This window comes from Suricata suricatta, chromosome 8 (assembly GCF_006229205.1).
Source record: "Suricata suricatta isolate VVHF042 chromosome 8, meerkat_22Aug2017_6uvM2_HiC, whole genome shotgun sequence".
Lineage (NCBI taxonomy): Eukaryota > Metazoa > Chordata > Mammalia > Carnivora > Herpestidae > Suricata > Suricata suricatta.
In genome coordinates, this window is record NC_043707.1 from 85489091 (window position 1) to 85501467 (window position 12377).

The following is a 12377-nucleotide window of genomic DNA, read 5'->3' on the forward strand; positions in this document are numbered from 1 at the left end:
CATTTCTCATTTGGATTACTGAGATAGCTTTGTAACTTATACACAGCTCCCAGAGTGATCTGCCTGAAATAGATTGAACTGTGTAATGCCTGTGCTCAGTAGTTAAAATGTATAGAGTAATTACTATGTGTCAGGCTCCATTTTAAGTACTTTATATTTAACAAGCTATTTTTATCCTCACAACAACCTTGTGAGTTACATAGTTGACTAACCTGAGACAAGAGGTTAAATGATATGTCCAAAGTCAGTTAGTAATTGGCAAAGACAGGGTTTAATCAGTCTGGCTCCAAAATGTGTATCTTTAAAAAAAAATCACATTATGTTGATCAAAATATTTGTCCATTGCTTCCTGAATAAAATACAATTTCCTCATTGCACAAAACCCTTCCAAACTACCTTTTCTCATTTCCGACTTGCTCACTTACCCGTTTCTTACCACTTTCTCTTCATATAGTTTGTGTTCCCACTAAGTAGACACACTACACTTGCAGTTTTCTAGTACACCATATGATTTTTCTCACCATTGTGCTTTTCTCAGTCTCCTTCAACTGGTGATTTTATTCTTTTCGTTTCAATTCGTCTACTCAGGAACCATGATTGCTGGCACTTGGGCCACTCCAGTCTGAGTCAGAAACCTCTTCTCTGTGATTTTTTATCTCCTCCTTTAGATACTCAAATCATAGCCCCCATCATTCTGGATGATAACCTACTTTCTGTGTGTCTCTTGTAAGCTTTTCACAGATGGAATTGTTGTCTTTCATGCTGCTGATGTTCAGACACTGTTAGTTTCCTTTTTTCCCACATCTTTTGATGCTATTCAAAGATCTCAGTGACTTCTATCCAGTAAAATGCATGGCTCTTTTTCAGGCATCTTTCTCCTTGAAGTCTTTGTGTTGTGATATTTAACAGTCTTTTGTCCTCCCTAACAATTGATGCTCTGATTTTTCTTTTTTCTGTATTGATTAATATTTAGCTTCTTTCTGTCTCTTCCACCCCACCCACCAAGTCCTATAGTTTTTAGGACTTAGTCATCAACCCTCTATTTTCTCAATTTTTTTTAATCTAGTCAGAGAATTCTCGTATCTTTAACTCTGATTTTTTTCCCTTTTCTTTTTGTAACTGCCCTCTAGAAACTTCCCAGGATATAACCGTTACTGTTATTTACTGAATACTTTATTCTGTCCTAGGCAGTATGAGATAGGTGGTCATACTCCCATTTTGCAGGTGAATTAAATTGACATAAAAGAGAATGTAACTTGCCCAGATTTCTACAGCTACCAGGTAGTGGAGCTAAGATTGCAACTCAGTTTGGTGTCTTCAAAATTCTGGATTTTAACAGCTCTAATATCCTGCCTATTAGATCTAATGCTCATAATATCCAAAAAACAGGGCTTCTCTGAATGGGGCCCTCTCCCAGTGTCATCTTGTTATTTATATCAGTCTTTCGTTTATTGCCCTTTGGCTCCATGAGTTTGTCTTGGTAGTTTTCCTTAGCAGGTTTCAATTTCTGCTGCCACACCCTTAGTTCTTGTTGCCAGTCCATCCTGTGGTGATACAAAGTGATATTTAACAAAGACAACCTGTACGGTTTAGAAGCTGACATGATCTTTATCACTATTGTGTTGATCTCCCTTCGTACTTCCCTTTTCTAAAGTTCAAATAAATCAGCAACTTTTTTCCCATTAATTCTTCTTGCCTAACATATTTTTATTTTGTTTTCATTTAAATGTGAGTCCCCACTCCTAGTCTCAATTTACTGTCCGTAGAAGTTGGTTCTTTTTTCTGAACTTCAGTATTACTTTAGTTTTTTGTAAGTTCATTTGGCCTTTAATCATGTAGTATTTTATAATCCTGTTGTCTGTATGTTTTTCCCCCCTCTTTCCAACTCTGAATTGTAAATTCCTTGAAGTCAGGGTTACCTTTTATATTTCTCTTTAGTTCCCATGTTCAACATCTGGCATAATACCAGGAATATTTTAGATGATTAAAACATCGAATGAATGGATTTTATTACTTTGATACCTGTCTTATTTGAAACTTAGAAAAAAAGTGATAATCTTACTGATGGAGCTTAAATCACCAAGGGACTGTCTCAGAAGTACTTCTTAAAGCATTATATTGAAGAAATTAATTTAAGTACATTATAATTTAAATAGTTTAGCCACTGTTTTTATTTTATATTTTTTAAAATATGACATTTTTCCTTTCCTCTCTGTCTTTGTCTCTTCTTTGTTTTTTGTTTTTGTTTTTGTTTTTGTTTTTTTTTGGCAGCCGGTTCGAAGACAGTCCCTTACACCTCCTCCTCAGAACACTATTACATGGGAAGAATATATCTCTGCTGAAAATGGAAAGTAAGTTTTTTTTGTTTTATCTTGGAAAGTAAGGGATATTTTGGATTTTATTTTGTTCATTGGTTTTTAGAAAGAACAGTTTGGAAAAACATGAATATTTAGGTATAAAATTATTTTAGAAAGAATTATTAGTATGGTTTACTCTGAGGAATTTCTTTTTTCTTTTAAAAATACGGATTAACTGTGATGAGAATGGAATTGTTGTCTTTCATATTGCCTGATGCTCAAGCACTGTTTCCTTTTGTCCCACATCTTTCTGATGCTATTCAAAGGAAATATAGTGTGAGGAATTTCCCATTGAAGTTGCTTCAGTTTTTCTCTTATATGTGAACTTTTCTATTCTGTTTACTATCCTGAGCCTTTACGTGGCAGGTAAAGCCATTCACTGTTAATTTCGACTTTTTGCCTTTCTAAGCTCATCTCCTGCCATTATCTCCTTGTTTTAGCCTCTGCCAGACTTCTCATCATCCTTACAAAAGAGTCTGCTTTAATTTTATGTTACTGATCCTGGGGCACCTGGGTGGCTCAGTCGGTTGAGCACCCAACTTCGGCTCAGGTCATGATCTTGTGGTTCACAGGTTTGAGTGCCATGTTGGGGTCCTCTCCCATCAGCATAGAGCCCACTTCGGATCCTCTGTATCCTTTCTCTCTGCCCCTCGCCTGTCTGTGCTCTTTCTCACTCACTCTCTCTCTCTCTCTCTCTCTCAAAAATAAAATTAACATTTAAAAAATTATTTACAAAATGTTATATTACTGATCCTTACTAGAATACCTATTATTACATGGTTTGTGTGTGTAGTAGATATTTATTGAATAAAAGGATGATGAGTGAATAAATGGTTTTATTTTTTATTTATTTTTTAAAAGCTTATTTTAAGAGAAAGAGAGAGCATGCAAGCTGGAGGAGGGCAGAGAGGGCCTAAGGAGGCCCTTTGCTGTCAGCTGCTGTCAGTGTGGAGCCTGACTTCCTGGCTCTTTATTAGGAACTGTGAAATTGTGAACTGAGTTGAAATCAAGGGTTGCATGCTTAACTGCAACCAGACGCCCTAAAATGGTTTATTTTAAATGATGAAGTAAAAAGAAATTTTTTTCTGGTCAACTGTGTCAAAGAAGGTATAGTTGTTTGTAGGAAATATTCCTTTTGGTGGAGAATAAAATATTACCTACTTCCATGATTAGGAAGAAGTTGTCATGAGTATTTTTTTTTAAATATTTAGGGTTTTTTATTATACTTTTCTAACTTCTACAAAATGTTTCCATTTTTTAATAATGTATAGTTAATATAAAATTCTTTATTCTTTACTTCTTATTGGTCAGTGCTAAGAAAAGTGTACATAGTAAGAGTTTGAATTGGATAAGTGATTTTAGAGATATACAGTAATATTTTTAAAGTTTATTTTTTCTAGTAATTTGGTTTATTCCTAAAAATAGTGATTATTAAAATTATATTCAATATGAAATGTTTGAGTTTGATCATTTTTTTCTGAACTTTTCACTATGCTACTAGTTTCTTATTTTTTTGTTACCCTTGTCTCATTTCTTATGTGTCTTTAGTCCTTTTAGCATAATTTAAATTTCTGTACAGAGCAAGAAAAATTAAAATATTGATGATGTCCTTAGAAGATAACAGATTTTTTATAGGAAGGTAATAACATGTAGAAAAGGTTCTCCTAATTTTTTTTCTCCCATTTTAGAGCTCCTCATCTGGGTAGAGAGCTGGTGTGCAAAGAGAATAAGAAAACATTTAAAGCTACAATAGCCATGAGCCAGGAATTTCCCTTGGGAATTGAGTCGTAAGTTTGTTGCAAACTATACAAGTTTATGAAAGAAACTATGAAACCCTAAAGGCTGTAATAATGTTTGCATCTGAGTGTTACATTTGAGGCCTTTGAAATGAAAAAGCAAGTAGCCATTGCTCTGATACTATATCACCTTCTGGACATTTTCTGGTTCACAAATTATTAACATTTTCACTATTTTAACCAGATAAATTTTTGAATTGTTTTTAAATCAGAAAAGTAGCAAAAGAATACATGTTCAGTGTAAAAAATCTAATAGCATGGAAGCTTATAGAATAAAAATAACAGTTTACTTCTACCTTACTAATAGTTAATAGGTAAATAATTGGTGCATTTTTGTCTAGCTTTTTCTGTGTGTATTGCATTTTTATAAGCTTGAGGAATAGTTTACATTTTGTTTTGTGAATCTTGTTTTTTTTCTTTTTTTCTCTTTATTTAAAAAATTTTTTAATGTTTATTTTAGAGAGAGAAGAGAAGAGAAGGAAGGAGGGCAGAGAAAGGGAGACACAGAATTCGAATCAGACTCTAGGCTCTGAGTTCTCAATCAGCACAGACATGAGGCTTGAACTCATGAAGTGTGAGATCATGACCTCAGCCAAAGTCAGACACTTAATTAACTAAGCCACTCAGGCACCCCAGTTTGTTATTTCTTTTAAAAATGAGTGTGTAGTAGGCCAGTTTAGAAGGGTAAAGGGACCAAGAAGGAAAACAAATAGTCTAGGGCTTCAATTCATTCCTTACTACAAAGCTGTAATCATCAAGACAGGATGGTATTGGCACAAAAACAGACACATAGACCAATGGAAGAGAATAGAGAACCCACAATTGGACCCACATATGTATGGTCAACTAATCTTTGACAGAGCAGGAGAGTACCCAATGAAAAAAAGACAGTGTCTTTAGCAAATGGTGCTGGGAGAACTGGACAGAAGCAACATGCAGAGGAATGAAACTAGATCACATTCTTATACCATAAACGAAACTAAACTCAAAATTGATGAAAGACTAAATGTAAGACAGGAAGCCATCAAAACCCTAGAGGCAACAACCTCTTTGCCTCAGCCACAGCAATTTTCTTACTCGGCACATCTCCAAAGGCAAGGGAATTAAAAGTGAAAATTAACTATTGGGACCTCATCAACATAAAAAGCTTTTGCAATGAAATATCAGATAAAGGGCTAGTATCCAAAATCTATAATGAACTCACCAAACTCCACACCAGAAAAGCAAATAATCCAGTGAAGAAGTGGGCAGAAGACATGAATAGACATTTTCCCAAAGAAGACATCCAGATGGCTAACACACATGAAAAGATGCTCAACATCATTCATCATCAGGGAAATACAAATCAAAACCACATTGAGATCCACCTCACACTGGTCACAGTGGCTAAAATTAAGAACTCAGGAAACAACAGATGTTGGTGAGGACGTGGAGAAACGGGAACCCTCTTGCACTGTTGGTTGGAATGCAAACTGGTGCAGCCACTCTGGAAAACAATGTGGAGGTTCCTCAAAAAACTAAAAATAGAATTACTCTATGACCCAGCAATAGCACTACTAGAATTTATCCAAAGGATACAGGAGTATCCTGATTCATAGGGGCACATGTCCCCCAGTGTCCATAGCAGTGCTATCAACAAGAGCCAACTTATGGAAAGAGCCAAATGTCCATAAACTGATAAATGGGTAAAGAAGATGTGGTATATTTATACAATGGAATACTACTTGGCGATAAAAAAAAGAATGAAACCTTGCCATTTGCAACAATGTGGATGGAACAGGAGGGTATTATGCTAAGTCATTCAGAAAAAAATATGTTTTCACTCATATGTGGAATTTGAGAAACAGATGACCATAGGGGGCGGGAAGGAAAAATAAGTTACAAACAGAAAAGAAGGCAAACCAAAAGAGACTCTTAAATACAGAGAACAAACTGAGGGTTAATGGGGGGAGGGGTTGGGGAAGAGGGGAAAATGGGAGATGTGCATTGAGGAGGGCACTTGTTGGGATGAGTACTAGGTGTTGTATCTAAATGTTGAATCATGGGAATCTACTCCTGAAGCCAGGAGCACACTGTATACACTCTATGTTAGCCAGCTTGACAATGAATTGTATTAAATAAATAAATAAAAATGAGTATATTTTGGGGTTTGCACAATAATTACACTTTTTATTCTTTCCTTGGTATTTTGTAGTATTGATTTACTATCCTTTATTTTATTGTCTGCCTACTGATAAACATTTTGATTGTAGTTTTTCACCATTGTGAACAATACTGCGATAAACATCATGAATATATTCTTTCAAACCTGTACTTACCAGATGCTCATTAAAAATAAATGGAGAGAGGTGGAATGGGAGAGGTGTGTAGATAGAGCTGACTGACAGAACTATAAGTTCAGCCTTCTCTCTAAAGTAAGGGATAAATTGAAACCCCAGGCTATTTTTCCTTTTTATTTCCTTTCCCTTCTAAACTGGCCTAGTATATTAAAAAATAATTCTCATAGAAGTTTGCATGCCTCATACTTCTCAATAGCCTAAATATAGAAAAATAGAATGAGCTATATATAGCCCTCAATCTATAGATCAGAGAGGGAGATTGATAGTTCTCACAAGATGTAGGAAGGGCATTAGTCATACATACAAATCTGCGTGATTCATCCTATCTTGGACCCAGTTGACTCCAAGGTACACCAGTTTTATGTTCTAATAAGGAAGAAAAATGTGGCTATTTGTAAGATGCTATCAGTTTTAGGAGTTATCCCAATTTCACTGTTAATATGTGGAAAAAAAACCCCCAGGTACATTATTATTTATAAAATGTGGCTATTATAACCATTCCTTCTGGAAAAAAGAAACATAGCATACAAAAGCAAGACAAAAAATTCATTCTAGAATATAATATAGGTCAAAGAACAGAAATAAATTCCTTGTAAATGCTATAGAAGAATGTAAAAGGAATGTGAAATCAGTATACTGGATCATTCTAAGATGAGATGATAATAGAATGAAATAAAAAGGAGATTATAAAACTAAGGAAATGAAGCACTAAATAACATTGTTGCAAAGTAAATATATCAGAAACAACAATGAAAATAATAGATGTGGCTGAAAAATAAAATTTGATAGCTCATAGTGAATTTAAAGAGAAGAGATTAAAGGAATTAGAGAAGCAAGCAATGTTTATGGAGGACAAAGAGGGTTCAACATAAGGATCATTGGTGATTCACTCATATAAAAAGCCTCCAAAATGTGACCAAAATAGTATTCAAAATAGGATAAAAGACAATTTTTCTGTAAGGGAACACTGAGTTTGTAACAATATTACTTTCTAGTAAGAAAAATCATTAATGACTATGTCAGTAGTTATCCTGATTAGACTGTTGGACTTAAGTTGTTGATAAAGATATCCAAAAAAAGAGGTTAAAAACCTGGCTTTACATTTTTTTCACATCTCTGACATTTCTGAGACAAAGAAAGTGTGATCAAGTAGTGTATCTGGCTAAGATGTCATTTACATATCAAGACAGTTGAAGAAAACAAAGAAGAATTCAAGAAATATAGCAGCCATGAGTCCACTTTGAAAGAAAAATACTACTTGAAAATGAAATCCATCCAACCAAAAGATGAAAGGAGAAGTTATAGTTAATGACTAGTGCAATAAGGAATCCTGGGAGACATCATGAAATTGTAATTCACAGGGAAAGAAGCATAAACAAATTTTATGCCAGCTAGATTGCCCTCTAGCAAAACAGAACACTCATTTATGAAATCTGCAAGAAACCAAGGAATACTAAGCACATAAGAGTCCATCAGACATACAGAGTTGACCGTAAAATACAGCCACCCAAACAGGCTAAGTAAAGAAAAAGAACTCAGGAATGTGTAGACCTCAGATCATGGGTGTAAGCCTTGAGGTCATGTAAGTATAAATCTGCAGTCAAACAACTGTGGAAATTGTGGCTTCACATTCAACTGTAAAAGTTGTAAACTTTGACAGTAAAAAGAATAATAAAGAGGAAGAAGGAGGTGACATTTCCTCATCCTTAACATCTAGAAGTTAACTACTGTCTGAGTTTGATGCATATAGTTATAAAACAACATGGAACAGGTAAATCAGTTTGAAAAATGATAACATTTTTTCTTCTATTTTTCAGATTATTGAATGTTTTGGAAGTAATAGCTCCCTTCAAGCACTTTAACAAGCTTAGAGAATTTGTTCAGATGAAGCTTCCTCCAGGCTTTCCTGTAAAACTAGGTAAGAGAAAAATGTACATGTAATTTCATTGTCTATTAGACACATGGAGCTGTTTACTAACATTTAATAAGAAATGTGCTTTGAAGGAAAATGATTTACTGTTGCTTACGTTCTTATAAAGTTTTTCTGTGATTACATGCATTGAGATTTATGTTTTAGTAACTATATAAAGTGTCCAATGCAGTTCTAATTCTACTGGATTTACATTAAATGTAAGGGATATGTGAATATTTCGTACAACAGGGTGTGGGTGAGCCTAGGATGCACTGTGATAATGTTTTTAATGTGGAAGTACGGAGACTAGATTTTAGCCCAAAGTTTTAGCAGACTCTTGAGTTTCCGAACAGTGAGGGTGTTTCTGGGATCAGCAGTCAGCATTAATGGGTATAGTAACACTCATTTTATTTTTCAGTTTTAAATGTTTAAACATAATTTCATCTTAAGCAATGATCTTTAAAAACAGTAAACTGCCCAGGACACCTGGGTGGCTCAGTCAGTTGGGCGTCTGACTTAGCTCAGGTCATGATCCTGCGGTTCACAAGTTTGAGCCCCGTATCGGGCTCTGTGCTGACAGCTTGGAGCCTAGAGTCTGCTTTGGATTCTGCATCTCCCTCTCTCCCTCCCTCGCTCACCCTCTGTCTCAAAGGTAAATAAACATTAAAAATAGCAAATTCCCATTTTTGTGCATATTTATCTACTTAAGTATATCAGAAAACTGGGAACAAGAGACTATTAAAATGTATCTTAGGAATTTAGAGTTAGATTTAGCACTTAGCTTCAGGAGAACCTTTCCTTCCACCCATTTTCTGTTTGGACGGTATTAATATGCCAGCAGATATTTAATCAGTGCGTGCTGTGTGCCAGATGCTCCGCTAGGGTAGGAGACAGCAAAGTCTCTGCTCTCTTAGTGTTTATATAATTCCTCAGCTATATTTTATTTTTTTATTCAGTATTATTGAAACCACAGTAAGCCAAATGTTTTTCTCTCAGAAATAATGCTTTAATTCCTAAAAATTAAACATAACCTCAACTTTCCAAACCTGGAAGTAAGCATTTTGAGGATTAAATTGGATTTTAAATCATGTTTTCACAATGTCCTTATGATTCCCTTTGTGATGAAAAATCACTGGGAACCCATTGTCTACTTGAAGAAACCAGTGATAAGACCTTAGGCAGAAATGATTTGAAAATTAAAGTGAAAAAAAAAATTAAAGTGATCAAATGTGTGTTTGAGTTCCACAGCTCAGATCATTATGTGAGCATTTCTGCAGAAGCTTAAAATCCCACTGTAATTTTCTGTAGCCAGGAAATAGTTAAAGCAATGGACTCCCTTCTAGGTGCATTAAATTTTTTTAAATGTTTTATTTATTTTTTGAGAGAGGGAGAGACAGCATAAGCAGGAATCTGAAGACAGGCTCCAGGCTTTGAGCTAGCTGTCAGCACAGAGTCTGATGCAGGGCTTGAACCCACGAATGGCAAGATCATGACCTGAGCTGAAGTTGGATACTCTACAGACTGAGCCACCCACGCGCTCCTAGGTGCTGTATTTAAAGAGGCACAGTGACAGCCTAACATAGTGGGCAGGGATTGAATATATGAGAGTTTCAAACTATCCCTGCATTCACATCTATTTAAATCTCAAACCCAATCCCCACAGTACAATATAGTTTTGTATGCAAAAGAAAACTTTGATGATGTGAAAAGGAAAAAAGAGTCTGCAATACTTCTCTGATGTAGAACCACATACCTAGAAAGGAATTGACAGTCTTTTGCTTGTATACTTAAAGTTTTCAGGAATTTGTTTACCTTTCTTTTGTCTTTTTAAGTCCTTCTTTTGCATTAATCCTATAAAACTCTGATCCTGGGTCTGTTTTGATCTTTCACTATTTCTATTTCTGTGTTTAGGCTAAAATATACAATTGAGGGGAAGATTATAAAAAATTTAGAAATTAAGACAGTTGTGTTTTCAAAATCAGCCAAAGCTTTAAGTGCTAATTATGAAAGATCTTTTCTCTTTTTATTCTCCTCCCATTCTGCTCAAAGACTAAATTTGAGCCTCTTTTCACCAGTTCCCATCTTCTCCCACTCTTTCCTTCCACAGTCTAAGCAGATGATTTTTGCTTCCTTTGTTCCAAAAAAAAGACAATCACAGGGGCACCTAGGTGGCTCAGTCCATTGAGCATCCAGCTCTTGATTTGGGCTCAGGTCACGATCCCAGGATTGTGAGATCCAGGCCTGCATCAGGCCCCACACTGCGCATTGAGCCTGCTTAAGATTTTCTCTCTCTCCTTCTCCCTCTCTCCCTCTCTGTCTCCCCCTCTCTCCCCCTTTGTCCCTCTCCCCCACTCACATTCCTCACATTCTCTCTCTCTCTCTAAAATAATAATAGTAAAAAGAAACTTGCTTCAAAAAAAGACCAGCAGTAAGACCTCCCTGTTACTGCCGACTCCTCATGCAGACTTTTATTTTTGCTGCAAGTCCTGTCTTTCCCTTCATCTCTCCTATCTCAGTGGAAACGGTGCCTCTCTTTTTAGCTTGAATAATCTCTCCATTTGTACTATGGATCTGTTTTCCTCCCATTCTTATAAAAAGCTTGCTCTATCAGTCTCCCCTCTTTTATATTTGAGCTCGCTCTCTCCCCTGTCCCTCTCCCTCCCTCCCCTTGCTTATTTTCACCATTTTTCTCTCTCAAAAATAAATTGATAACAATAAAATAATAAAATAAATTAAGATTTCAACCAACTAAGTAAAATTAAAATAAACCCTTTGACTCTACTCTACCCAGCACTTGCCTTTAATGTTTGATTTTCATAGCCAGGGCACTTGAAAGTCTACTTTTTCTCTCCATCGTTACTATCTACTTATATTGTTAATGGGAGAAGGTGAAGGGACATAAAGGGAGGCAGAGTTTTTCTACTTCACTCGAACTGCTAAGTGATGACACCAGAAGACTATGACAAGTTAGTTACATCCAACGCGGGCCTGGCGGGAGAAGCTATGTACAGAGAGAAGAACTGCCCCTCAGTCTCTGCCTTCATCTTCACACAAATGTTCTTCCCGTGTATCTTCACACTCCCCCATTTTGTAAGGACGTTTGACGTATTGGATTAGGGACCACTCTAATGACTTTTAACTTGATTACTTGTGCCAATTGCAGACCCTCTCTCCAAAAATGGTCACATTCTGAGATATTAGAAGTTAGGACTGGAACGTGTAATTTTTGGAGGGGAAAGAATTCAATGCACAGCAATGGCCAGAGTGATTTTGAAAATAATAAAGTATGAGTAATTAGTACACTCAGTTTCATATTTATTATATAGCTATAATAATCAACATTGTGTGTATTGGCTGAGGGATGAACATATAAATCAACAGAACAGAACAAAGAATCCAGAGACAGACCCTCATAAATATGCACAACTGATTTTTTTATAACGATGCAATACAAGTTCAGTGGAGGAAAGCCAGCCAGCCTTCTCAACAAATGGTGCTGGAGCAATTGGACATCAAAGGAGAAACAGGAGCCTCCACCTGAGTCCTATAGTCAAATAAAAATTAAAATGGATCACAGATTGAATTAGAATGTAAAACTGTAAAACTGTAAGGATATAAACATGAAAAGCCTTACGGATGTAGGTTTAAGCAAAGAGTTCTTAGACTTCACACCACAGCTAGGAGCCATAAAAAGAAAAATCAATGCATTGGGCTTTATCAAAAGTAAAACCAGTTTGCACTGTGAAATACTCAATTAAAAGAAAAGACAGAAGCCAGATACAATGAGAATATAATGTAGGGTAACAAGTAAAAGGAGAGATGTGCTCCAGAAGGAGCAGCCAGACAGGTAGGAAGAAAATCAAGAGAGAACTCTATCAAAGGAGTCACAGGTAATCTGAAGAAAAACTATCATTCATTCAGTCAGACAAGGATTATACAAAACTAAAACTCTATAGATCCTGGAGAGATCAAG

General features: G+C 35.8%; 1 protein-coding gene and 1 long non-coding RNA gene across 3 annotated transcripts in view; one reads left to right on the forward strand and one right to left on the reverse strand.

Annotated features, from left to right (window-relative positions):
• Nucleotides 1–12377, forward strand: part of ANKRD13C (ankyrin repeat domain 13C) — an 89434-nt gene that overhangs the window by 64812 nt on the left and 12245 nt on the right. For both annotated transcript variants that reach the window (XM_029948237.1, XM_029948236.1), the window contains exons 10-12: nt 2272–2351; nt 4046–4144; nt 8310–8410. In XM_029948237.1, the coding sequence (XP_029804097.1) occupies nt 2272–2351; nt 4046–4144; nt 8310–8410 (280 nt within the window). The remainder of the gene's footprint in view (nt 1–2271; nt 2352–4045; nt 4145–8309; nt 8411–12377) is intronic.
• LOC115299000 overlaps nt 11818–12377 on the reverse strand; it is a 5167-nt gene continuing 4607 nt past the window's right edge. Inside the window, exon 2 of the long non-coding RNA XR_003911931.1 lies at nt 11818–11948. This is a non-coding gene — a long non-coding RNA (uncharacterized LOC115299000). The remainder of the gene's footprint in view (nt 11949–12377) is intronic.